This window comes from Lithobates pipiens, unplaced genomic scaffold (assembly GCF_037356315.1).
Source record: "Lithobates pipiens isolate NorthernLeopardFrog02 unplaced genomic scaffold, aLitPip1_a1.2 Scaffold_3, whole genome shotgun sequence".
NCBI classification, from domain to species: Eukaryota; Metazoa; Chordata; class Amphibia; order Anura; family Ranidae; genus Lithobates; species Lithobates pipiens.
The window spans coordinates 270,654,055-270,680,553 of record NW_027507790.1 but is presented as its reverse complement, the minus strand read 5'-3'; the positions used below and the strand labels follow the sequence as shown (position 1 = coordinate 270,680,553).

At 44.2% G+C, this 26,499-nt stretch overlaps 1 protein-coding gene across 1 annotated transcript in view; it reads left to right on the top strand.

Annotated features, from left to right (window-relative positions):
- Window positions 1-1,037: 1,037 nt before the first annotated feature.
- LOC143941267 (vomeronasal type-2 receptor 26-like) overlaps window positions 1,038-26,499 on the top strand; it is a 30,748-nt gene continuing 5,286 nt past the window's right edge. The window contains exons 1-3 of the mRNA XM_077463303.1: window positions 1,038-1,310; window positions 4,937-5,704; window positions 16,313-16,436. Coding sequence (XP_077319429.1) covers window positions 1,038-1,310; window positions 4,937-5,704; window positions 16,313-16,436 — 1,165 coding nt within the window. The remainder of the gene's footprint in view (window positions 1,311-4,936; window positions 5,705-16,312; window positions 16,437-26,499) is intronic.

Genomic DNA, 26,499 nt, shown 5'->3' with positions numbered 1-26,499 from the left:
GATCGCTGTATGAATGTGAATGATCCCAAAATAGTGTCAAAAGTGTCTGAAGTGTCCGCCGCAATATCACAGTCACAATAAAAATCACAGATCCGTACCATTACTAGTAAAAAAAATGCCAAAAATGTATCCCCTATTTTGTAGACGCTATAACTTTTGCGCAAACCAATCAATATACGCTTATTGCATTTTTCTTTACCAAAAATATGTAGAAGAATACATATTGGCCTAAACAGAGGAAAAAATGTGGGGTTTTTTTTCCCAAAATTGACGCTTTTTTTTGTTTATAGCGCAAAAAATAAAAACCGCAGAGGTGATCAAATACCACCAAAAGAAAGCTCTATTTGTGGGGAGGGAATTATTAAAATTTCATATGGGTACAGTGTTGCATGACCACGTAATTGTCATTCAAAGTGTAATGCCCTGTACACACGGTCGGATTTTCCGACGGAAAATGTGCAATCGGATCTTGTTGTCGGAAAATCCGATCTTGTGTGAGCTCCATCAGTCTTTTTCTGTCAGAATTTCCGACACACAAAGTTTTGGGAGCAGGATCTAAAATTTTCCAACAACAAAGTACGATCGTTTAAATTCCGATCGTGTGTAGACAATTCCGACGGACAAAGTGCCACGCATGCTCAGAATAAATTACGAAATGAAAGCTATTGGCTACTGCCCTCTTTATAGTCTCGTCGTACACGTTCTACATCATCACGTTCTGAACGATCGGATTTTCCGACAACTTTGTGCGACCATGTGTATGCAAGACAAGTTTGGGCCAAAATCATTTGGAAGAAATCCAACGGATTTTGTAGTCGGAATATCCGACCATGTGTATGGGCCATATCAGCGCTGAAAGCTGAAAATTGGTCTGGGCAGGAAGGGGGTGAAAATGCCCTGTATTGAAATGGTTAATATAGGCACCACATTGGTGTTACGCCAATCCAGTGGTACTATCCCAGTCATTAAAGCGTACCTACACACATGACCTGCTTTTTTTTTTTTAATATGTTTGCAGTCCATACCAACAGTTTCACATGAATATTTATAATTTCCTTTATGCTCTTGATAAAATAAATCAGAATCCATATATTTTGCCCAACATCACACTTGGATATCATCTAATTGACTCATGTTTGGATACCAGAAGAGCTGTAAGCAGTATTTTTAAAATCTTATCTGGACCAGGGAAGACAGTTCCAAATTATACCTGTACAAGACATGGCAAGCTGACTGGGGTGATTGGAGATCACTTTTCCACCACAACAATTCCAATAGCCCAAATACTTGGACTTTACAAATATACGCAGGTAGGTTCAATAGGCCTTTCTTCAGAATAAACAAATCTACACTCATGTAAAATAGAAAGGATGCCCCAATGAAAATTGTTGATGTTGTGTATTTTTTTATACAGGGTGATTATCAAACCGTATTATGTAAAAAAAAAATTCGGGTAAACGTATGACCATTAGACATGTGCATGCTGAAAAAAATTGTTTTGTTTTGATTTGATTCGTTAATCTAGTTATTTAGTTCGATTTGGTTCATTCTTTCAATTCGTATTTGGAATTTGTAGTCGGAATCTTCAAAGTTTCTTCTAATTTAACTTTTTTTTTTCGTTTCGAAACATTTAAATTGATCAATTTTTCGTAACGGTTGAAACAAAAATGTTATATTCTTGTCGATTTGAATCCAGAAAAGTGAACAAACAAAAGAAAAATCTTCATAAAATGATTACAATGACTCTTTAACCGGTTCCCGACCAGCGCACGACGATGTACGTCGACAGAATGGCACAGGCAGGCATATTGGCGTACAGGTACGTCCAACTTCAATGCCGCCCTGCCATCAGGAGCGCGCCGCTGGCGGCTCGCTCCCGCGCTGGTCGGGAGCCCCGTGAGTCCGGTCGCGGGACCCGCGGACTCGATCGCCACGGGCATCCCCGCGATCGTCTCACGGGACGGCTGAATGGAGGAAATTTCGTGTAAACAGCATTTCTCCATTCTGCCTAGCAACTAGTGACGCTGATCTCTGCTCCATGTGATTGGAGCAGAGATCAATGTTCACTAAATGAAAGCCCAACCCCCCCACAGTTAGTAACACACCCCTAGGAACACTTAACCCCTACACTGCCACCCACTGGTTAACCCCTTCACTGCCAGTGTCATTTACACAGGAATCACTGCATTTATATAGCACTGATTACTGTATAAATGACAATGGTCCCAAAAATGTGTCAAAAATGTCCGATGGGTCCCCCACAATGTTGCAATCACAATAAAAATCGCTGATCGCCGCCATTACTAGTAAAAAAAAATAATAAAAAATTATTAATAAAAATGCTATAAAACTATCCCTATTTTGTAAACGCTATAACTTTTGCGCAAACCAATCAATAATCGCTTATTGCAATTTTTTTACCAAAAATATGTAGAAGAATACGTATCGGCCTAAACTGAGGGAAAAAAATTTTTTTTATATATTTTTGGGGGATATTTATTATAACAAAAAGTAAAAAATAATGCGTTTTTTTCAAAATTGTCGCTCTATTTTTTTTATAGCGCAAAAAATAAAAACCGCAGGGGTGATCAAATACCACCAAAAGAAAGCTCTATTTGTGGGAAAAAAAGAACTTTGTTTGGGAGCCACGTCGCACGACAACGCAATTGTCAGTTAAAGCGACACAGTGCCGAATCGCAAAAAGTGGTCTGGTCTTTGACCAGCAAAATGGTCCGGTCTGTAAGTGGTTAAATCGTCTTTGGCTTAATAAAAACAGCATTATTTCAAAATTTTACCCTAATAACACACACAGTCTTTGATTCCAGCAATATGTGTACTTAGAATTCGACCGGAGTTCAATGTAAAATTCGATTCAAATTTCAGTCTGAGTTTCCGAAATGCCAACTAATTTTGTTGTTATTTGGAGCATTCAGTAAAATTTGTTTATATTGTAATTCAGATATATCTAAATCTCCGAAAACCCGCACATGTCTAATGACCATTTTCCATGTGCCAAATCAAAAATGCTGTTGCACAAGTTTTATATCTTGGTGCGCCGGTCATAGCAAATCACATTAAAAGTGCTATGCAGAAGTTTCTATACATGTCTAAGCTGATTTTTACTTGTAAACAAAAAAGTGTCAGAAAAGGCCCAGTCTTCACACTTGTGTTTCTTTTTTAGAGTAAATAAAGCATAACTTATTTTTTTGCTGAATATACTTGAATTCTCTTTTTCTGCATTGAATTCAGCATTGAAGTGTCTTTAAATTGACAAATATACATTTGCATTTGGCACAAAATAGGATCACCTCCTATGTACAGTATGTAAAAAATATACTAAGTACAAAGGCAGTAACAGAATACATGGCCTATAAGATAGTAATCCATACTTTTAAAAACAAATTTAGTAAGCATGGATAAATATTTTGCCCAGGTCCATTTAACTGGAGCAGAAAGAGAAAATAAAATAAAAGAATAAAATTAAATTTAATTAAATTTAAAAAAAAAAACGAAAGTAAAAAATAAAACAATAACACGGATAAAGTAAAAACAAAAACTGTTGCATATATTGAGAAAATAATATCTCTGAAACTATGTGAACTGTTGAAATTTTTTCTCTGAAAGTTTACTGAGAATTTAAAGTTGCTTGATTATGTTTTATCACAGTTATAATTTGCTCAATGAGTTATTGTACCACTCCGGATATATCGAAATGGTGTCATGATCTGCAATATCTCAGAATTAGACAAAGATCTTTCCTTGAATGTTTGCCATATTTTAACAAAATGGTTTGTTGAATTGGGTGATTGGTTCATAATGTCCAATTTCTCAATGTACAATAGCGCTTTCAAATATTTTTTCACCTTTGAGAGTGAAGGAGGAGTAGAGACTATCTAGGATTTTAGGATGGCCTTTCGAGTTGTTAGCAGACATATCTATATCCATATAATAATGGCAGGTTTATGAATAGGATTAGAGTATTCCAGGATGTCATTGTGACCAAAAAGACATAGCATTTTCTAATACATTAATGTCAATGTTTAAAAAACCTAACAATAGACTCACACTATATTACCAAAAGTATTGGGACACCTGCCTTTAAACGCACGTGAACTTTAATGTCATCCCAGTCTTAGTCCGTAGGGTTCAATATTCAGTTGGCCCACCATTTGCAACTATAACAGCTTCAACCTTTATGGGAAGTCAAGTTCCTCCACCACAAACACCCTCATTCATGTCTTTATGTACCTTGCTTTGGTCCAAATCATTTGGTGGAGGGGGGATTATGGTGTGGGATTGTTTTTCATGGGTTGGGCTTTGCTCCTCAGTTCCAGTGAAGGGAACTCTTAAGACGTCAGAACACCAAGACATTTTGGACAATTTCATGCTCCCAACTTTCTGGGAACAGTTTGGGGGTGGTCCCTTCCTATTCCAGCATGGCTGGGCACCAGTGCACAAAGCAAGGTCCATAAAGACATGGATGAGTTCTGACCTCAACCCCATAGAACACCTTTGGGATGAATACGAGCGGATACTGGGAGCCAGGCCTTCTCATCCACATTATTTCCTGACCTCACAAATGCGTTTCTAGAAGAATGGTCAAACATTCCCATAGACACACTCCTAAACCTTGTAGACAGCCTTCCCATAAAAGTTGAAGCTGTTATAGTTCCAAAGTGTGGGCCAACTCAATATTGAACTCTACGGACTAAGACTGGGATGCCATTAAAGTTCATGTGTGTGTAAAGGCAGGTGTCCCAATACTTTTGGTAATAGTGTATTTCTACAAATGATGAGAAAAATAGTATAAGTCAACTACACATTGGAAGCAGCACCTTTTTCTCTGCAACCGTTGGCCTAGGTTTACCATGTGTAATGATAAAATTCTTCCCCTGGGATATGTCTCTTCAAATAATGTTTTTTCTCTGTCTCTCAGATCAGTTACGGCTCCACAGATTACATATTTACCAATAGACAGGAATATCCACATGTTTTTCGCACCGTTCAAAACAATCACATTTATTATTCTATTGTGGCAGAAATATTAAACCTCTTTGGCTGGACCTGGGTTGGGATTTTTGTATCAGACAATGACACCGGAGAAGATGAACTACAGATACTAAAGAGATATTTCGCTGTTCAGGAAATTTGTTCAGAATTTATTTTGAAAGTGAACACAATGGAGGAGTCCTGGTCCAGGATGTTTTTTACTTTGAAAAAGGCGCGTTCTACAGTTGGAGTCTTGTGCGGATCCTTTACAGTTGATTTCCTTTTATTTCTTGCCCATTTTGAGACAATGAATAATGAGGGAATAATTATTTTACCCCCACATTACGCCTCCGTTGATGACTTGACAAATGGAATGCAAACTTCGGCATGTTTGGCAGTCAGTTTTTTCCCTTTGCCAATTCCAGGAATTGAACTTTTTTTGGACTCTATACAAGTGGCAGAACATAACGAAAGTCTGCTGATTCAGTATGTATTGCACATAGTACAAAACGAGATTGCTTCATTACAAAACTTGTATGATAATCGTCTGAGTTTCAGTTACAATGACACAATTGGTGGTCTCATTATGACCATGAAGCAATATTTATCTGCAGGGGTCTCTTCCAGAGTGTATTATGCAGTAGAAGCAATGGCTAAGGCTCTGCATGATATGAATGTACAACAAAAAGATATCACTAAAAGAAAAATCAACCAGGTAATCAACTTTAGTGACTTAGGCTACATTCACATGACCATAAAAATGCATTTACAATCATTTTGTTATTTACAGATCTGAACACAACTGCATTGTTTTCAATGGAGGCATTCACACAGGTGCGCAAATGTGCAGCATTCATATACATAACACAAAATCTGTATTTGAGGGCATACTGTACATATATACACTATATTACCAAAAATATTGGAATGCCTGCCTTTACAAGCACATGAACTTTAATGGCATCCCAGTCTTAGTCCATAGGATTCAATATTGAGTTGGCCCACCCATTGCAGCTATACCAACTTCAATTCTTCTGGGAAGGCTGTCTACAATGTTTAGGAGTGCGTCTATGGGAATGTTTGACCATTATTCTAGAAGCGCAGTTGTGAGGTCAGGCACTGATGTAGACGAGAAAGCCTGGCTCGTAGTCTCTGCTCTAATTCATCCCAATGGTGTTGAATTGGGTTGGGGTCAGGACTGTACTGCCAGGTCAGATGGCAGCACACTCCCCCCTAAACTTGCTCATCCATGTCTTGCTTTAACCTTGCTTTGTACACTGGAGCGCAGTCATGTTGGAACAGGAAGGGGCCATCCCCAATGTTGGGAGCATGAAATTGTCCAAAACATCTTATTATGCTGACGCCTTAAGAGTTACCTTAACTGAAACTAATGCAGCGTGCACACAACTGGTTTTCCTGTCAGAATAAACTCTGACAGTTTTTCCGTTGGAGTTCTGACAGAGTTCCACTGAAACTGTCTTACCTACACACGATCACACCAAAGTCCAACCGTCTAGAATGTGGTGACGTACAAAATGTACAACATGTACAACGGGACTAGAAAAAGAAAGTTCAATAGCCAATAACTGCCGTCTCATAGTTGCTTCAGAGCATGCGTCATTTTTGGTCTGTCGGAACAGCATACAGATGAACAGTTTTCCCGACAGAAATATTTAAAACATGTTCTATTTCTAGGCCCATCAGAATTAAAAAAAAATAAAAAGTCAGATGAGGCCCACACACGATCGGAATATCCAATAAAAAGATTCCATCTGATTTTTTCTGCCGGAAAGTCCGACCGTGGAAAGTGAATGAACAGAAGAGAAGTCCAAATCAAATAAATATTTGGTCTGACAACCCTTTGCCTTCAAACCAGCATCAATTCTTCTAGGTACCTTTTCACACAGTTTTTGAAGGAACTCAGCATGTAGGTTGTTCCAAGCATCTTGGAGAACTAATGGCGCGTACACACGACCACAGGACCACAGTACACCGGACAATTCGATCGTGTGTGGGCTCCAGCTGACTTTTTCATCGTAAGTTCAGTGGACTTAGAAAGTAGTTTTGACTCAAAATTTGTCCGTCGGACTTGGCTTTCAGCGGACAATCCGTTCATCAGTGTGCTAGTCCGGCGGACTAAGAATGACGCATGCTCTGAAGCAAGTACGAGAAGGAAGCTATTGGCTACCGGCTATTGAACTTCCTTTTTCTAGTCCCGTCGTACGTGCTGTACGTCATTGCGTTAGAAATCGACGGACTTTCGGAGCGTCCGTGTGTGGCCAAGTCCATTTGTTATGAAGTCCGGATTGTTTGCCGGATTGTTTGCTGGACCAATTCCGCCGGACAATTCTATCGTGTGTACGCGGCATAACCACAACCACAAATTTTCTATGGATGTAGGCTGCCTCCGATCCTTCTGTCTCTTCATGTAACCCCAGACAGACTCAATGATGTTGAGATCAAAGGTGTGTGGGAGCCAAATGCTATATTTTTTTGATGCTATGGAATGTGTATGGGTTCTTAAAGAGGCAGCACACCTACTTTGGATTAATTAATTTGGTTATGATGTACAAGTAAAATGGTCTGGCCTCTTTGGGATGGAGTCCTTGATCCGGCATGGTCGGCTGGTAGTAACAGAGTAGTAACTAATTAGAATTAGTTTGATATTTTCAACAAGGCAGTGGGATGTGGCTGGAGGCCCATCATATGTATGCGGTACCCCAGATAGGAGTATTGTGTTCTGTTCTCTTTGTTTCTTAAAAGACCATTTCACATTCGTTTTTTATAAGATCTAATTATAATAAAAGGCCAGTACTGTCATTTTATTCCCATACAAGCTTGGTCTTCAGGCCAGAAAAGATAGGTAGTGTTAGATGGTGGTGAAGCAGTCTGCAAATGATAACAGGTCACATCTAAGCTGCCTTGGTCATTTCCAATAATGCATAAAAACATCCGCCAACCTTTTTCACTCACACTTCTCTAAGCTTCCTCAGGGAACAGTGATTAATGTGTGCTATGTGCAAATCAAAGGAGAAGAAGAAGTTTTTAGAAAAGTAGATGTAACGGTACTCCTGCAGGAGCCACTGGTTACTGGTTTTCCCTATTCCTTCACAACCAGGCAACACGCATTTCCAACTTGCATCTAGACACAAAAAAAACATAGGGTAGGGATTATGGGATGCTCAACTTGACTTAAGAACAATAGAGGAGGACAAGCTTCCTTCTTTATGTACAAAAATTAATATCCTGAACTGTACTTCCTACAGAATAATTTCAGTCTCTATGGATCAGTGGTAAAGTTCTTTACGAATGGGAGTTCTCAGTCCCCTTTAGTGAAAAAGCACAATGTTCCAAGCTGTATGCAGGAGTATAGTGTCTCCTCATTACAACCTTCCATAGTTCTGACACTTGTAGTGACTACCAGCCCACCTGGTACCAGCCTAATCTGGCATAGATTAAAAACAAACTTTGAAACGGCATTAACATGTTATAATGTATATGGCAATTTACTAACTTGGTTCACATCTACTGTAACTTTTAATTTTAATATATGGTGGACTTTTCTTTTTAATTACTTTTCAGTTATATCATTATATATCAAGAATAGCATACACGCTCGATACCTCAGATTCAGTGCCCTTTTTTAATGACATAGGAGAATTTATATACCACTACAAAATAATAAATTGGGTAAAGGATAATTTCTACTTTGTACCCATTGATGTTGGCAACTATTCCTTATCAGCTGCCGGTCAACAATTTTACATTGATGCACAAGCCATAACATGGAACAAAAAAGACAATAAGGTGGGTAGATTTTTATTTACAACCAAAGCTGGACAACAAAATAATTTCTGAAAGGAAGAATGGGGCTTTGGAAGAATTTGGAAATGTGCACATTTGTCTTAAAATCTCTTGAGCTCCAAGCAGATAGACTTAACTGCACTCAGGGGGCTATACTGCCAGAGTATCATTAACACCCCTTTCACACCAGGGCGTTTTGCAGGCGCTATAGCGTTAGAAATAGTGCCTGCAATCTGCCCTAAAGAAGCTGCACCATTGTCTGTAGTGTGAAAGCCCCGAGGCCTTTCACACTACAGCGGTGCGCTGGCAGGACGTCAGAAAAAAGTCCTGCCAGCAGCTTCTTTGGAGCGGTGAAGGAGCAGTGTGTTTACCGCTCCTCCACCGCTGCTCCCCATTGAAATCAATGGGGCAGCGCTGTAATGCAGCCGGCAAAACGCCGCTATTGCGGCGTATTGCCGGTGGTTTTAACCCTTTTGCTGCCGCTAGCGGGGCGCCGAAATGCGCCGCAAATCCGGTGGTAAAACGCCGCTAAAAATAGCGGAGTTTTACCGCCGACGCAAAGGGCGGTGTGGTGTAAAGGGGGCCAAGGGTGACAAGACTAGGTCTAGGCTGATGGTATGGAATTGTCCATTAAACGGATAAAGGGTATAGACTAGTGAAAGGGCTTAATATGGGATTGGGAGTGCTTTCATGAAGTTCTTCTGACAGCTATAGTTGGGGTCCTTTAATAATGTTGGTGCATTTAAAAACAGTCTACATGGTCCAGTATATGGTGTAGGTGCCGTCCATATCTGATCTAGGCACAATATGGAAATGGTGTTTTGATAGTAACATGGCATGGTTGCAGTATTGCTGAAGTATGGGTTCTATGTGTCCTAATGTCCTGCTCTCAGCAATTTAGTATTGGCTCAACAGTTTGATAAAGGTGGGTGATCTGCCCTTTCACCAATCCTTGTGACAGAGATGCAATGTTCCTTGGAAGAAGGGGCCCCTTCATGGCTCCAGTGATCAAAGATGAGAGGGAGAGAGGATGGGATGGTTCTCCACTCTGCGTGACAAGTGCAGTGTCAATGTGATCACTGTAGTCCCACACAGTTTCTCTCTCTCTTTCTCTCTTGGCTGCTGTCGCCATCCTTCAACCATGCAGGCCACATGTCAGATATGGTAAACTCACAGCTCCAGTGTTCCTAGATCTTTACCTCCTGGTTGTCAGGGCTGGGTTCAGCCCTTCCTTCTCTAAGCTGCCACTCAGCTGTTGGCTAATCGCCAGCTCCTATCTCTCCACAGTTACTCAGCTGTTGATGATATCCTGCTTGTCAGTCCTGCCTACTTAAGCCATCCAGTCCAGAGGAGCTCTGCCTTCACCTTAGTCAACTTCACAGAAACTATCTCCTGCAATCCTATTTAAGACTTGCTTTGCTGACATCCCTTCTGGCTCCAGATCCTGCTTGCTGTTCCACTACATTGATCCCTGACTTCTGGCTTGGCTGACTTTCCATTCCAGTTACCAAACTTTGGCTATGTTTTGACTACATTTGTTCTTTTTACTTTTATTATTAAACAAGTGTGATTTAACTGTACTTCTTTCTTAGCCTGATTTCATGGTTTCTGACAGTAGGCGAAGGCCATAAATTCAGAAGATGCAGTCAAACCACTTGTTGGTAATATTTTTTCCAGATAACTGGATCACCGCATGGATCAGTTTGCCATATCGTTACAAACACTCCTGAGTATCACCTGGAATCTCCCACTGTGGCCACCCCGGTACAACCTATGTTGCAGGCCTGTTCATTGATGCTGCCTTTGTATTGAAGCACTCGATTCCGCCACAGCTGCATGACACGCCACTTGCCATTGAGGCTCTTGATGGGAGATATCTACAGCCTGCCCATATGACTCATGAGATGGTTCCATTGTCCATGGCCATAGGGGCTCTCCACCATGAGATAATCCAATTCCAAGTTATTTCCTCACCTAAGTTTCCACTGGTTATTAGTTATCCTTGGTTACAGAGGCACAACCCCTCTTTTGATTGGCTCCATGCTGAGGTTCTCTCCTGGTCACCACAATGCAGTGAGACATGCTTCCAGAAGGTAGCCAAGGTCCTGTGCACCTCTTCACTCTCCACCCGGGCAGGGGAGAACTGCGATTTTAGCGATGTCTTTGACAAAGGTCAAGCCGGTAGTTTGCCTCCACACCAGCCATATGATTGCGCAATTGACCTTCAACCTGGTGCCATACCCCCTCATGGCTAGGTTTAACCTTTGTCGGTCTTGGAGGATAAGGCCATCAAGGAGTATGTTGCAGGTGCACTTTCTTGAGTTTTCATCCGCAAATCCTTGTCTCCTGTTGGTGCTGGTTTCTTCTTTGTGAAGAAGATGAGTGGTGAACTGAGACCTTGTATTGATTATAGGGACCTCAATCATTTCGCGATTAAGAATGCCTATCTGATTCAGTTGATTATGGAATTATTTGACCGCCTCAAGGGAGCAACGGTTTTCATGAAGCTTGATTTGAGAGGGACATACAATCTTGTGAGGATTAAGGAGGGCGACGAGTGGAAAACTGTGTTTAATACCAGAACAGCCCATTATGAGTACCTCATAATGCCCTTTGCCCTTTGTAACGCCCCAGCAGTTTTCCAGGAATTCATTAACAATGTCCTCTGAGATTTGTTGCAGTTATGTGTGGTGGTTTATCTAGATGATATCCTCATATTTTCCAAGTCCCTGGAGAGCCACCACACAGATGTTTCTGTCCTGTGCTTCAGAAACTAAGAGAGAACAATCTCTATTGTAAACTGGAGAAGTGCGAGTTCCATCGTGAACAAGTTAAATTACTGGGTTATGTCATTTCCACTGCTGGTTTTTTGATGGACCTAGAGAGAGTTTTGGCAGTTCTACAGTGGCTCAGACCCATTGGTTTGCATCCTCTGCAGCGTTTCCTGGGCTTTGCCAACTATTATCGGAGGTTTATTTATTTGTAACTTCTCGTCTCTGGTCTAGCCCCTGACTGATATAATCAGAAAGGATGGTAAACCACAGAGTTGGTCTCCGGAGTCCATTAAGGCCTTTGAGAGTCTCAAGGCTGCCTTTGTTTCTGCTCCTGTGTTGGCACATCCTGATCCTACGTTACCTTTTATCCTTGAGGTTGATGCTTCTGAGACTGGTGTTGGCACCCTTTTGTCTCAACGTCCTACCTCTGAGAGTACTAGGCATCCTTGTGGCTACTTTTCCAAGAAATTGTCACCTGCAGAGTGCAATTACGAGATTGGTGACAGAGAGCTGTTGGCGATCATTTTAGCCCTGAAAGAGAGGAGACATCGACTCCTCGAAGGTACCACTGTGCCGGTTCTCATTCTTACTGACCATAAGAATCCCACATTCTTGTCTGAGGCTAAACGCCTCTCTCCCAGAAGAGCGCGATGGGCTCTTTTCTTGTCAAGTTTCAATTACATTGTTTCATTCTTAAGAATGTAAGGGCTGACGCACCAGTCTCACCTCTCTTTTGGATGACAAAATTATTGCCACTCAGTTCCATGCTCCTCCTGAGAAACCTTGTGACCGCTCCTTTGTCCCAGAGAGTCTCTGTACTACCATGCCCCAGACTTACCATTCTCCCAGACAGCTGGCCACCCTGAGAAGCATCAACTCTTTTGAGACATTTACCAACAATTCTGGTGGCCTAGTCTACATGCTGATGTAACTGCTTTCGTAGCTGCCTGTTCCGTGTGTGCTCAGAGTAAGACTCCACGACACCTTCCAGTGGGCTTCCTACAACCCATACCCAATGGAGAGAGGCCCTGGACCCACCTGTCTATGGATTTAATTGTGGAGTTACCCAACTCCCAGGGCAACACAGTTATCCTTATGGTGGTTGACCTGTTCTCAAAGATGTGTCATTGTATTCCACTTAAGAAGTTGCCCACTTCTAAGGAAATGGCTTCCATTTTTGCTTGTGAGATCTTTCGCTTACATGGGTTACCCATGGTAATTTCTCAGACAGGGGTAGTCAGTTTGTGTCCCGGTCCTGGCGATCCTTTTGTGCACAGTTGGGAATTCAGCTTGCGTTCTCTTCTGCGTATCACCCACAGTCTAATGGGGCCGAAGAACAAGCCAATCAGTCCTTGGAGCAATTCCTACGTTGCTATATTTCTGACCATCATAACAACTGGTCAGACCTAGTACTGACCTATTACTCGTTTGTTCTGCAGAATATTCCTATGTTAGAGGAGCATCTCCGTGGTCTTAGTTCCACTTGAGCACAAATCCAGGAGGCTTTGCGCAATGCTAATGATCGGTACAGACTCCATGCTGACCGCAGACACCTGCCTACGCCTTCCTATCAGGTTGGGGACAGTGTCTGGCTGTCATCTCACAACCTCTGACTTTGTGTTCCCTCACTGAAGTTCGCACCTTGGTTTATTGAGCCTTTCCATATTATTCGCAGAATTAACCCAGTGGCTTACGCATTAGACCTTCCTTCTAATATGCGTATTTTGAATGTATTTCATGTCTCCATATTAAAAGCCTTTGGTCTGCAACTGCTTTACCACCTCGGTGCCACATCCTAACCCTGTACAGATTGAGAACCATTAGGAGTAAGAAGTACAGTCCATTGTTGACTCCTGTAGGTTCTGTGGGTGCATACAGTACCAGGTGCATTGGAAAGGGTTCGGTTCGGAGGAACTCTCTTGGGTCTCATCCTTGGACTTACATGCCCCTGTCCTCCTCTGTGATTTTCATAAACGTTTTCCCCTCAAGCCTGGTGGTCCTCCGAGGGGGAGGGGTCATTGAGGAGGGGGTACTGTCAGGGCTGGGCTCAGCCCTTCCTTCTCTGAGCTGGCCACTCAGCTGTCGGCTAATTGTCAGTTGCTATCTCTCCACAGTTACTCAGCTGTTGATAATATCCTGCTCGTTAGTCCTGCCTACTTAAACCATCCAGTCCAGAAGAGCTCTGCTTTTGCCTTAGTCAACATCACAGAAACTATCTCCTGTGATCCTGTTCAAGACCTGCTCTGCTGATATCCCTTCTGGCTCCAGATCCTGCTTGCTGTTCCACTAGATTGATCCCTGACTTCTGGCTTGGCTGATTATTTTTTCTGGTTACCGAACTTTGGCTATGTTTTGACTAAGTTTGTTCTTTTAACTTTTATTATTAACCACTTGCCTACTGGGCACTTAAACCCCCCTCATGCCCAGACCAATTTTCAGCTTTCAGCGCTGATGCACTTTGAATGACAATTGCGCGGGCATACAACACTGTACCCAAATGAAATTTTTATCATTTTTTTCCCACAAATAGAGCTTTCTTTTGGTGGTATTTAATTACAGCTGGGAGTTTTATTTTTTGCTAAACAAACAAAAAAAGATGCAAAAAAAAAAAACATGTTTAATAGTTTGTTATAAAATTTTGCAAACAGGTCATTTTTCTCCTTCATTGAAGTGCGCTGATGAGGCGGCACTGATAGGCTGCACTGGTGGGCACTGATAGGCTGCACTGGTGGGCACTGATAGGCATAGTTAAGGCGGCACTAATAGGCACAGATAAGGCGGCACCGATGGGCACAGATAAGGCGGCACTGATGGGCAAAGATGGGCACAGATAAGATGGCACGGATGGGTGGCACAGATGGGTGGCACTAAGGGGCACTGATAGGTACCACTGATAGATGGGACTGATGGGCACTGATAGGTGGCACTGATAGGTGGCTCTGATAGGTGGCACTGCTGGGCACTGATGGGCGGCACTGATGGGCACTGATGGGCACTGGTAGATGACACTGATGGGCACGGATATGTGGCACTGGGATTCAGCACCTTTGTTGAGGCAGATTGTGGGCACTGCTGGGTGGAACTGTGGGCACTGCTGGGTGGCACTGCTGGGTGGCACTGTGGGCACTGCTGGGTGGCACTGTGGGCACTGCTGGGTGGCACTGCTGGGTGGCACTGTGGGCACTGCTGGGTGGCACTATGGGCACTGCTGGGTGGCACTGACGGGGGGCACTTATTTTTTATTGAGGTGGCACTGGCAGGGGGCAGGTGGGCACTGGCAGGAGGCAGGTGGGCACTGGCAGGGCTGGCCGTGATCAGGACTGATGTCTCGATCACGGCCGCCGGTGATCGGCTCTTTTTTTTTCTCCTCGTGCTGTCAGCGCGAGGAGGAATAATAGCCGATTACCGGCTCCGTTGTATCACATGATCAGCTGTCATTGGCTGACAGCTGATCAGGTGATAAGGGGTCGGGATCTACCCCTTGCTCGGATCGGTGATCAGGCGAGTCTCATAGACTCGCTGATCACAGCGCGGGCCGCGCGCGCCCCTCAGGGGGCACGCAGGCCGCTCGTGCACGGGACGACGTCAATAGACGTAGTCCCGGCAAAGGAGGTTATTCGGCTATAGCGCGGGTCTCAAGTGGTTAAACAAGTGTGATTTAACTGTGCTTCTGTCTCGGCCTGATTTCATGGTTTCTGACACTGGTGCCTCGTGGTCTTTTATTTGATGTTTACCCATTGGCTAGTGCCCCAATTCCCCTCCTTAAGCCTATATGTAAGATAGTTCTTTTCAACGGGAAGCCATCTTCAAATTTATGATCCAACCAGTGTATTAATTAAAATAAAAACTTTGTGATCTTTAAAGGGACCCTTTAAAGTGCAGATTTGGCTTCCCTGCTGTTCATCAACCAGAACTCAGCTCAACTTATAAGGAGGTGCAGCATGGTGCAGTAAACACACAGAGTACGATTTCAGAGAACAGAACTTGTAAAAATGCGTAACCCAGTAACTAACAACAAACCCACTGGGAAGGCACCCGACATGAAACACACAGCAATATCAGCAATGTGAAGCAGAGTAGGTCTCACATGTGCCAACAGACTCTGTCTTGAGGGGAGGAATGCAGTCCAAGCCTAAATAGGGAGGTCTCTAGAAGGATGGCATGTCCCTATCCTTTCCCTACTCAACTGGAACCTCTCCCTGCTACTAATCACTGTCCCTGTCAGATGGCTGACCTGCGCCCACACTACCCACACGTGAAATGCAGGCTAAGCCTGGGAGCCAGGGCCTTAAATAGGCTCTGCCTGACCCAATATGGCTGCTAGAGACACACGGGGTGATAGTGTCCAATTGGATAGCTTCCTCAGTGACCCTGAAAACCATAGAGGAACTATGTTCCTCTTGACTTTCTCTCTTTCTGCAATACCGCTGCTGATGAGCACCACCTGCAGTGAAGAAAATAGACTGTACCTGCCCACATACTTGTAGGTAATCACAAAAGCAGTCCCCTGCTGTGTTGAGTTGTTCCTCTCTCTGACTTCCACATAATTTCTTAGTCCTGTAAGGATTTGGAGGTCAGAGGGAGGAACAACTCATCACTGTGGGGGACCAAGGAGATTGACGCTCCTGGAGGCGTTTTAACTTTGAACTTCAGCCAGGGAGTTCTCACACCCAAAGTGGAATTGTGCTGGTGTCAACGAAGGAAAGAGTAATTAGTGATTTTATGTAAAATGTTTTAATTTTCAGATACCCTTGTCTCGATGCTCGGAAATCTGTCAACCAGGAGCAAGAAAAAAATCTAAATCTAGGATTCATTCCTGCTGCCATGACTGTATCCCATGTTCAGAAGGGGAGATATCCAATACTACAGGTATATGGTATATTTTTAAGGATCTGAATAAACAAAAATTTCAGTTTTTGGTAGATTCTAGAGAATTAAAGAGAATCTTTGCCCATTAAAGATTCTTTTTGCCGATTCAGCTAAGACTTCATGGTGATATTTAATCACTGCTGGGGGTTTTTATTTTTCGCTAAATAAACAAAAAAAGATGGAAAATTTTGAAAAAAATATTAGTTCTGACATAGTTTGTTATAAAATTTCGCAAACATGTAATTTTTCTCCTTCATTGATATACGCTGATGAGACGGCACTGATGGGCTGCATTGATAGGCACAGCAAAGGTGGCACTGATAGGCACAGATAAGGCGGCACTGATGAGGTGGCACTTATAGGTGGCATTGATGGGTGGCACTGATGGTTGTCACTGATAGGTAGCACTGATGGGCACTGGTAGGTAACACTGATAGGCAGCACTGGTGATCAGGCATTGATAGGTGGCATTGATAGGTGGCACTGTGAGCACTGGTAGGTAGCACTGTATTGCACTGGTAGGTGGCACTGGTGGGCACTGGCAGGTGGCCCAGCTGAGGTGGCAGCTGATTTCCATGATCGGGACTGATGTCCTTCTGACAGCTGCCGTTGATTGTTTTTTTTTCTCCTCATGCTATCAGCACGAGGAGATAAAATAGCAGATTACCGGCTCTGTTTACATCACATGTTTAACTGTCATTGGCTGACAGCTGATCAAGTGGTAAGGGGTCTCCTTGGCTCGCTGATCTCAGAGCGTGACGGGTGCACAGGCCGCTCGAGCATGGGAGGACAGCCTCATATGACATCATATGACGGCCTCCCGGCAAAGTAGGTCTGCGCTGTAGCCATCAGAGAGGTCATTGCAGCCTGTACCTCATACCCGCTCCCATGGAGGGCGTTGGAGGACGCCAGAGTACCCCCTGTTATGACTAGGCCGCAAAGCTGGAACGTTTTGAAAGGTGGACAGGCCAGGGGGGCACAAAAACCTTGTTCCCAGACTGGCTCTTCCATGGGAAGAAAGAGCCAGGGCCCAGTACCATCAGCAGCAGTGACAGCCCAGGAGTGCGTGCCAGCTTTAAGCGAAATGACAGAGGGTGAAACTCTTGAGAAATCCCCAGGAGGGGAGGACAGCCATCCCTGAAAGATGTTCTTTATGCAATCAACAACTGTAAATCCTTCTTGTTTAAAATGTCTAACCAAGTTAAAAGTATAAAAGAGAAGCTCTTATTGTTAAGACATGACGTGCAGGAGGTATGTGAAGGTACATCTGTTTTTAGAAGGGGGACTTATGCCGCGTACACACGTAGCAGACTATCCGGCGGACTTAGTCTGGCGGACTTTCCGAACGAGCTACTTGCCCACACATGGCACTTTTTCAGCAGACTAATACGGCGTACTAAGTCCGCCGGACTATCCGCCGTACTTTTGAAATGAACGGTCTCGCCCACACACGTGGAGGAAAGTCCGCTCATTTTAAGCACCTCTCCAGGTAGCCGGGGCCAGCGAGGGAGGCGTCGCTGGCCCCGTCACCTGGTATGGACTTAAAGGGGAACCCCTATGCCGAAAAATCGGCGTGGGGGTCCCCCCTAGCTCCATATCAGACCCTTATCTGAGCACGCTACCCGGCCGGCCAGGAAAAGGGGTGGGGACGAGCGAGCGCCCCCCCCCTCCTGAGCTGTACCAGGCCACGTGCCCTCAACATGGGGGGGTGCCTTGGGGAAGGGGGGGCCGCATGGCCCCCCCAACCCAAAGCACGTTGTCCCCATGTTGATGAGGACAAGGGCCTCTTCCCGACAACCCTGGCCGTTGGTTGTCGGGGTCTGCAGATGGGGGGCTCAGAATCCGGAAGCCCCCTTTAACCACTTGACCACTGGGCACTTAAACACCCTTAATAACCAGACCAATTTTCAGCTTTTGGTGTTCTCACATTTTGAATGACAATTACTCAGTCATGCAACACTGTACCCATATGAAATTTTTGTCCTTTTTTTCACACAAATAGAGCTTTCTTTTGGTGGTATTTAATCACCTCTCGTTTTTTTTTTTTTTTGTGCTATAAAAGAAAAAAGAACGAAAATTCTGTAAAACAATGAATTTTTCTTTGTTTCTGTTATAAAATTTAGCAGATTAGTAATTTTTCTTCATAAATTTTGGCCAAAATTTATACCACTACATATCTTTGGTAAAAATAAGTACAAATTGGTGGATATTATTTGGTCTTTGTGAAAGTTATAGAGTCCACAAGCTATGGTGCCAATATCTGAAAATTGATCACACCCGAAGTACTTACGGCCTATTTCAATTCTTGAGACCCTAACATGCCATAAAATTACAAATACCCCCCAAATGACCCCTTTTTGGAATGAAGACATTCCAAGGTATTTAGTAAGAGGCCCAAAATTCAGGGAGCGCCATCAGGCGTTCTGGAGCACCCAGGACAATTCTGACATTTCTCTCCTACATGTAAAAATCATCATTTATTTGCTAGAAAATTACATAGAACCCCAAAACATGATATATTTTTTTTTTAGCAAAGACCCTAGAGAATACAATGGTGGTCGTTGCAAATTTTTATCTCACACGGTATTTGCGCAGCAATTTTTCTAACACTTTTTTTTGGGGAAAAAACAGTTTTGTGCTTAAAAAAAAAAACAGTAAAGTTAGCCCAATTTTTGTGAAAGATGAAGTTATGCTGAGTAAATAGATATCGAACATGTCACTCTTCAAAATTGCACACGCTCGTGGAATGGCGCCAAACATCGCTACTTGAAAATCTCCATAGGCGACGCTTTAAATTTTTTTTACTGGTTACATGTTTTGAGTTACAGAGGAGGTCTAGGGCTAGAATTATTGCTCTCGCTCTAACGTTCACGGCGATACATCACATGTGTGGTTTGAACACCGTTTTCATATGTGGGCGGGGGCTTACGTATGCGTTCACTTCTGCATGCGAGCACATAGGGACAGGGGCGCTTTACTTTTTTTTTTTTTTATTGTTCATTTTACTTTATTTATTTTAGTTTGACATTTTTTTCCCCAAAAATCCATTTTTGATCACTTTTATTCCTATTACAAGGAATGTAAACATCCCTTGTAATAGGAATATGGGATGACAGGTCCTCTTTACAGTGAAATCTGGGGGTCAATAAGACCCCACATCTCACCTCTAGGCTGGGAAGCCTGAAATAAAAATTAAAAAATAAATAAAAAGATTCTGGCTTTGATCGTATTGGCGAGTCGGTAGACGCACCGGAGGGCGGTGAGGGGGGGTGTCTATGGCTGGGTATTGCAGGGTATCACCGAGTATGGCTGGGTATCTCCGTGTATGGCTGGGTATTGCAGGGTATCTCCAAGTATGGCTGGGTATGGCAATTTATGGCAGGTATTGCAGAGTATTGGCGGGTATTGCAGAGTATTGGTGGGTATTGCAGAGTATTGGCTGGTATTGCAGAGTATTGGCGGGTATTGGAGAGTATTGGCAGGTATTGGAGAGTATTGGCGGGTATTGCAGAGTATTGGGGGGTATTGCAGAGTATTGGCGGATATTGAAGAGTATTGGCGGGTATTGGAGAGTATTGGCGGGTTTTGCAGAGTATTGGGGGGTATTGCAGAGTATTGGCTAGTATTGCAGAGTATTGGCGGGTATTGGAGAGTATTGGCGGGTATTGGAGAGTATTGGTGGGTATTGCAGAGTATTGGGGGGTATTGCAGAGTATTGGGGGTATTGCAGAGTATAGGCGGGGTATTGCAGAGTATTGGGGAGTATTGCAGAGTATTGGGGGGTATTGCAGATTATTGGGGGGTATTGCAGAGTATTGGTGGGTATTACAGAGTATTGCAAGGGTATGGAGGGGTTAAATTCGGTGAGCAGCGATGTGGGCACTGCAGATGCAGCCCACAGAGCTGCTGACACCGATCTCTTTCCCCTCCGCTGTACCGATCGGTACAGAGAGGGGGAGGGAGGAACCGGCGTCATAACGCCGGTTTTTTACAAGTGATCACTACGTCATTTGACAGAGCGATCACGTGGTAAACGGCCACGATGAGTGGGCGTTTACCGTGATGTGCCGGGTCCACTGGACCCGGCGGTCACGGATGCTCTCGTGTGCGCGCCCCAGGGGGCGCGCGAGAGCAGAATTCTGGGAGGCCGTTAATTAACGGCCTCTCAGAGTTAAACAACCGCCCTGAAGCCGTTAATCGGCTATGGGTGGTTGTTAAGTGGTTAATAAGGGGCCCCCGGATACCGGCCATCCCACACTATGTGAATGAGTATGGGATACAATGTACCCCTACCCATTCACCTGTAAAAAAAAAGTAAAAAAAAAAAAACACAACACACAAGGGTTAAAATAGTTTATTGCACAGCTCCGGGGGTCTTCTGTCCGTCTTCGGGGGTCTTCTCGCCGGACTCCTCCGCTATCTTCTGCTAGCTCTTTTGCTAGCGGAGGACCCTGGCTTTCTTCTTCGCCGCTGTCCTCTTCTTCCGACTTCGGGGGTCTTGTCCCCCTCTTCGGGGGTCTTGTCCCCCTCTCCGGGGGTCTTGTCCCCCACTTCGGTTCTTCTTGCCAGGCCACGCGCCTTCTTCTATTTCTTTTACAAGCTCTTTTACAAGCATCTGGGACTGTGACATCATAATGGGCGGGGACATCATCCGGTGATGTCCCTATATAAGTCCCCGCGCGCCGCGTCCCTGCCATTGTGAGCGGAGGCAGCGACGAGGCAACATCTGATGAGAAGAAGAGAAGAACAGAAGACGGCGACAGCGGTGATAGACCGGGCCACCGCTTGTAAAAGAGCTAGAAGAAGGCACGGTGGCCCGGCAAGAAGAACCGAAGAGGGGGACAAGACCCCCGAAGTCGGAAGAAGAGCGCGGCAGCGAAGAAGAAAGGCACCCCCCCATGTTGAGAGCACGCGGCCTGGTACGGCTCAGGAGGGGGGGTGCTCGCTCGTCCCCACCCCCTTTCCTGGCCGGCCGGGTAGCGTGCTCAGATAAGGGTCTGATGTGGACCTAGGGGGGAGACCCCCACGCTGATTTTTCAGTGTAGGGATTCCCCTTTAAGTCCATACCAGGTGACCTGGAGACGCGCTCAAAATGAGCGGACTTTTCTCCGGGTGGGAAAAGTCCGTTCATTTCAAAAGTACGGCGGACTGGCACACACACGGCCGGATTGTCCGCCGAAATGCGAGTCCGGCGGACAGACTGGAGTGCAAAAATACTTTCTTAGTCCGCCGGACTTTTGGGTAAAAAAACTCCGCCGGAGCTTACACACGGCGGGATTGTCCAGCGGACTTGAGTCTGCCAGACTTTTCCACCGGATTGTTTGATCGTGTGTACGAGGCATTAGCCTCTTGGAAGATGATGTGAACCCAATGAAACAAGAGATAAAATCAATGAGGGAACAATTGAATATGTGTATACACAAAATGGACGAAATGGAAAATAGGTTGCGCGGGAAAAATCTAAGGGTCTTGGGTCTCCCGAAGCAAAGCAAGGGGATTAACCCCATAGAATAATTAGAGGACAGGTTTAAAGGAATTTTTGGTATAGAATTTCTGTCAATTTTTTTTTCAATCGAGCAAGCTCACACCCTTTTAGGGCACCGCCTCCAGGAGGCCAGCCGAGGCCCCTTCTTACTAAACTTTTATGCTACAAGGATAAAGTTACAATTCTCCAAAAAGCAAGGTAGATGAAAAATATATTGTTTAACGGTGTAAGGATTTCCATATACCCAGACTTCTCAGAGGAGCTGCAGAAACAAAGGTCCAGGTTTACAAAAACCAAACGCAGACAGTTAAGTTTGATATAAAATATGCAATGTTATACAAGGGCATGGCTGAGGATAACAGCTCTGGGGGAAACCAAGTTGTTTAACACACCTGCAGAAGTTACACTGTGGCTGGATACTAACAAAGGGAAATTTCAGTAGAAAAAGGAAATATTATAAGAATGGAGAGTGAACTAAGGCCGCGTGCACACGGGCGGATTGTCTGCCCAACTTAGTCCGCTGAACCATGTTTCAGCGGACAATCCGCTCGTGTGTGGGCTTCAGCGGACTTTTTCAGCGGACAGTCTGGCGGACTTAGGCCGCGTACACACGGGCGGATTGTCTGTCCAACTTAGTCCGCTGAACCGTGTTTCAGCGGACAATCCGCTCGTGTGTGGGCTTCAGCGGACTTTTTCAGCGGACTGTCTGACGAACAAAGTCTTACGGAATTTCCGAAATTTTGTCCGTTCAAACTTGGTTTTGTCTGTCCAAACTTGGTTTCAGCGGACAGTCCGCTCGTGTGTAGGCAAGTTGGACGGACTAAGTATGGCGCATGCTCAGAAAGGATTTACACGGCCGAAGGTTGCATTGCAGTGTATAGGACGTCGTTTTTCTAGTCCCGTCGTACGTGCTGTACACGTCATCGCGCAAGTTTTCAGCGGACTGTCTGCTCATCGTGTGTGGTCAAGTCCGTTCATGCAAATTTTGAACGGACTGTCTGTCGGATTGTCTGACGAACTTAGTTGGCCAGACAATCCGCCCGTGTGTACGCGGCCTAAGTCTTTCGGAATTTCCATAATTTTGTCCATCCAAACTTGGTTTTGTCCGTCCAAACTTGGTTTCAGCGGACAGTCCGCTCGTGTGTAGGCAAGTTGGACGGACTAAGTATGGCGCATGCTCAGAAAGGATTTACACGGCCGAAGGTTGCATTGCAGTGTATTGGAAGTCGTTTTTCTAGTCCCGTCGTACGTGCTGTACACGTCATCGCGCAAGCTTTCAGCGGACTGTCTGTTCATCGTGTGTGGTCAAGTCCGTTCATTCAAATGTTGGACGGACTGTCTGTCGGAATTGTCTGACGAACTTAGTTGGGCAGACAATCCGCCCGTGTGTACGCGGCCTAAGGCTCTGTGATTAGAGGGGGAATTTTTCATTTGGTTTCCCTTTTGCTTGTTTTTCTCTTTTTCTTTTTGTCTCTCTTTTTTTATTTCATTTTATTTTATTTTATTTTGAGTGCTATATAGAATGTTATATTAGGGAGCGTGGGCTGCAATAGAGTAGGGATTTGCAAGTGTATTTTTGGGGGGAATTTTTTTTTCATTATTTTTACACTTATTTATCTTTTTTACAAGAGAAATGGATCACACAAGAAATGGCACATATCACCTTAACCATTGGGTATGGTTACTTTAGAAGCCCATGGGATGGGCCCAAAGAAGGGCAAGGGAGGAGGGGGGGTTGGGTGGGAAGGGGAATGAATGGATTGTATGTATGAGTGAGGGTATGATGAGGGGGGAGATGAGAGGAGTTTATGCACTATTAGAATTCACACAGGAAGGGAGAGAAACACATAGTTACAAGTGTGAAAGAATACACACGAACAACAAAGTTTTTTGAATAAGTATTTTTGCTGAGTTTAGTTTAGTTCAGTGAAGAGGGGAGAGGTAAATGACAGTCATTAAGGAAAGAGGAGGCAAATCCCCAGTGCACTCCAGGGGGGTTTAAAGATATGTTCCTGGAATGTGCGGGGGATGAGGAACTCATCTAAGAAGCGGGCACTTTTTTTGATGCCCAAGGCAGGTGGTGTTAAAATACTCTGTCTGCAGGAAACACACATGGAGAGGGTGACGACAAGCACTTTGAGGCATAGGAATTATCAGGTGCAATACCATTCTACTTACACATCCTATTCAAGGCAAGTGAGCATTCTGGTGGACTCGGGGGGGGGGGGGTGTTTTTTTTCCTGTAGGCAGAGTGAAATAGATGAGAAGGGCAGATATGTTTTTCTTTTTTGCTTAATAGAGGATAGGTTGTGCGTTTTGGCCAATGTTTATATTTCCCTACCCTTAGGTATTGAAATTTTGAATGATCTAATGGAGTTTATTATAGATAAGCCAGAAATACCAGTGATAGTGGCAGGAGACCTTAACATGACTATGGATAAAAACATGGATAGGTTTCCATCCGGGCCCCCTCTGGTGGTACATCCAGCAGCCCATTCTGTCAGTTTTGCGGGGAGATAGGGCTGGTGGATGTCTGGAGGAGGTGGTATCCAGATGTAAGATCTTGTGCTCTGTAATGAAGAGGCCTTGAATATGATGGAAGAAGTAAGGTACGAGTCGAAGAGTCTCTCAGATCACTCACCCGTGGATTGTTCAGTAAAGATAGGGAATAGCTATAGAAGGAGTGACTGGAGGATAAACCCCTTTTGGCTGGAATTGATTCAGGATTCAGGGAAAATAACAGCCAGCCTGGAGGAGTTTATAGAACTAAACGCATGGTCAGCCTCAGTGGGAGTGACCTGGGACACCCTGAAGGCGTTTCTTCGGGGGGTACTAATCCAGCAAATCTCTCAGGTTAAGAAACAAACAAAATTAAAAGAGACTATTGCAGGGGAAAATTCTAGAAATGTGGAAAGGCAATACGTGGCTGATTCAACGCCAGCTAGATAGGAGTGGTTGGAGAGACAGGAAGAATATAGGAAGCAGGTCTTGACTAAAGCAGAGAACAGGAGGCTATTCCAAAAACAGAGTTTTTTGGGGCTGGGGAGTGAGTAGGGAGAATCCTGGTTTTGATAGTCAGGGCAAGCGCACCATCTTCCACTGTACCGGCCATTAGGATCGAGGGAGGGAGAATTACTAGGGCAGTCCCAGAAATTGTGAATGAATTAAAAAAATTATTATAACAGTGTGTATAGCACATCACATATAAATGTAGAAGGGGAGATGTGGGATTTCTTCAAGGGGTTGAGGATCCCATCACTTTCAGAGTCCTGCTTATGACAAAAGTAAAACAGAAATGCCAGGTGTGGTCCCAACTTCCACTCTCGGTAGCTGACCGTTGCAATTTAATTAAAATGGTTTGGATGCCACAGATTTTGTATGTGTTACATAACTCTCCAGTTTGGATTCTAAAGCACTGGTTTAAGAAATTGGACAGTGTTTTTTGAGAACTGATCTGGAAGAACGGAGTGGCCATAATCCATTTGTGTGTGTTGCAGCTACCGAGGGAGGAGGGGGGGCTAGCCTTGCCAAACCCAAGAAACAATTTTTTAGCCACCCAGATGCAGCGTATGAGAGGGGGCAATCTGCCAGCAGAGAGGGAAGTGGGAAGGAAATTGATGTTGACAGATACTAGCCATGATACAGTAGTAGAATTAGTTGAGGTGGATTCTTTTGGCTCTACATGCCCTACAGCTCAATTGATGGTAAAAAGCTGGGAAACCGTCCGGACCATGTTGGGCTATGGTGGCTTCTCTGAATTCTCCCCCATGTGGGATAATAAGAACTTAAAGGAGCTGATGGTAATGGGGAAGATTGAGGAATGGACACAAAGTGGCATCCACAAATGTATAATGCTGGTAGGTTGAAAACATTTCAGGAGATAACAGAGAAATATGCTGTTTCAAATAGGTCTTTTTATAGGTACCTGCAGGTAAGACATGCCCTGGACTCGCAATTTGGGGAGAGGGCAGTGGAGTGGAGAGAAATAACCTCTCTCCAAAAGGTGGTCAATGCAGGGATGTGTAAGGGGTTAGTTTCCGACATGTATAGGTGTATAAGGCTGAATTGGAGGGTGATGGGGGATTCCCAATCAGACCCAAATGGGAGAAGGATATTAGGCGAATAACTGAGGAACAATGGAGCAGAAAATTGTCATCAGGGCCGGAGGTTTCACTGTCCCCCTCACAGACTGTATCCCATCTATTTCTGTTACATATAGCATATTTTACCCCTTTGAAAATGTTTAAATTTGGAAAAAGGCCAGATGCGAAGTGCCCAAGGTGTGGGGATGAGACAGGTGACTTGGTGCATATGGTCTGGAGATGTCCCAAGTTACATAGATATTAGAGTAAAATAGTGGCAAAAATAAATTCTGGATTTGGGATATCTCTGGTCTTGGAAGCCAATGGCTGGTTAGGAGATACATGGATTGCAATTATCAGATGTCTGTTTCAAGTAAGGAAGTTGATTGCACAAAAGTGGCAGGCAAAGGTCCCTCCAACAGTAGAAGAATGGATGATGGTGATGAAAGACACTATTTGGAAAGAAAAATGTGCTCATTGTAAAATATTAAGAAAT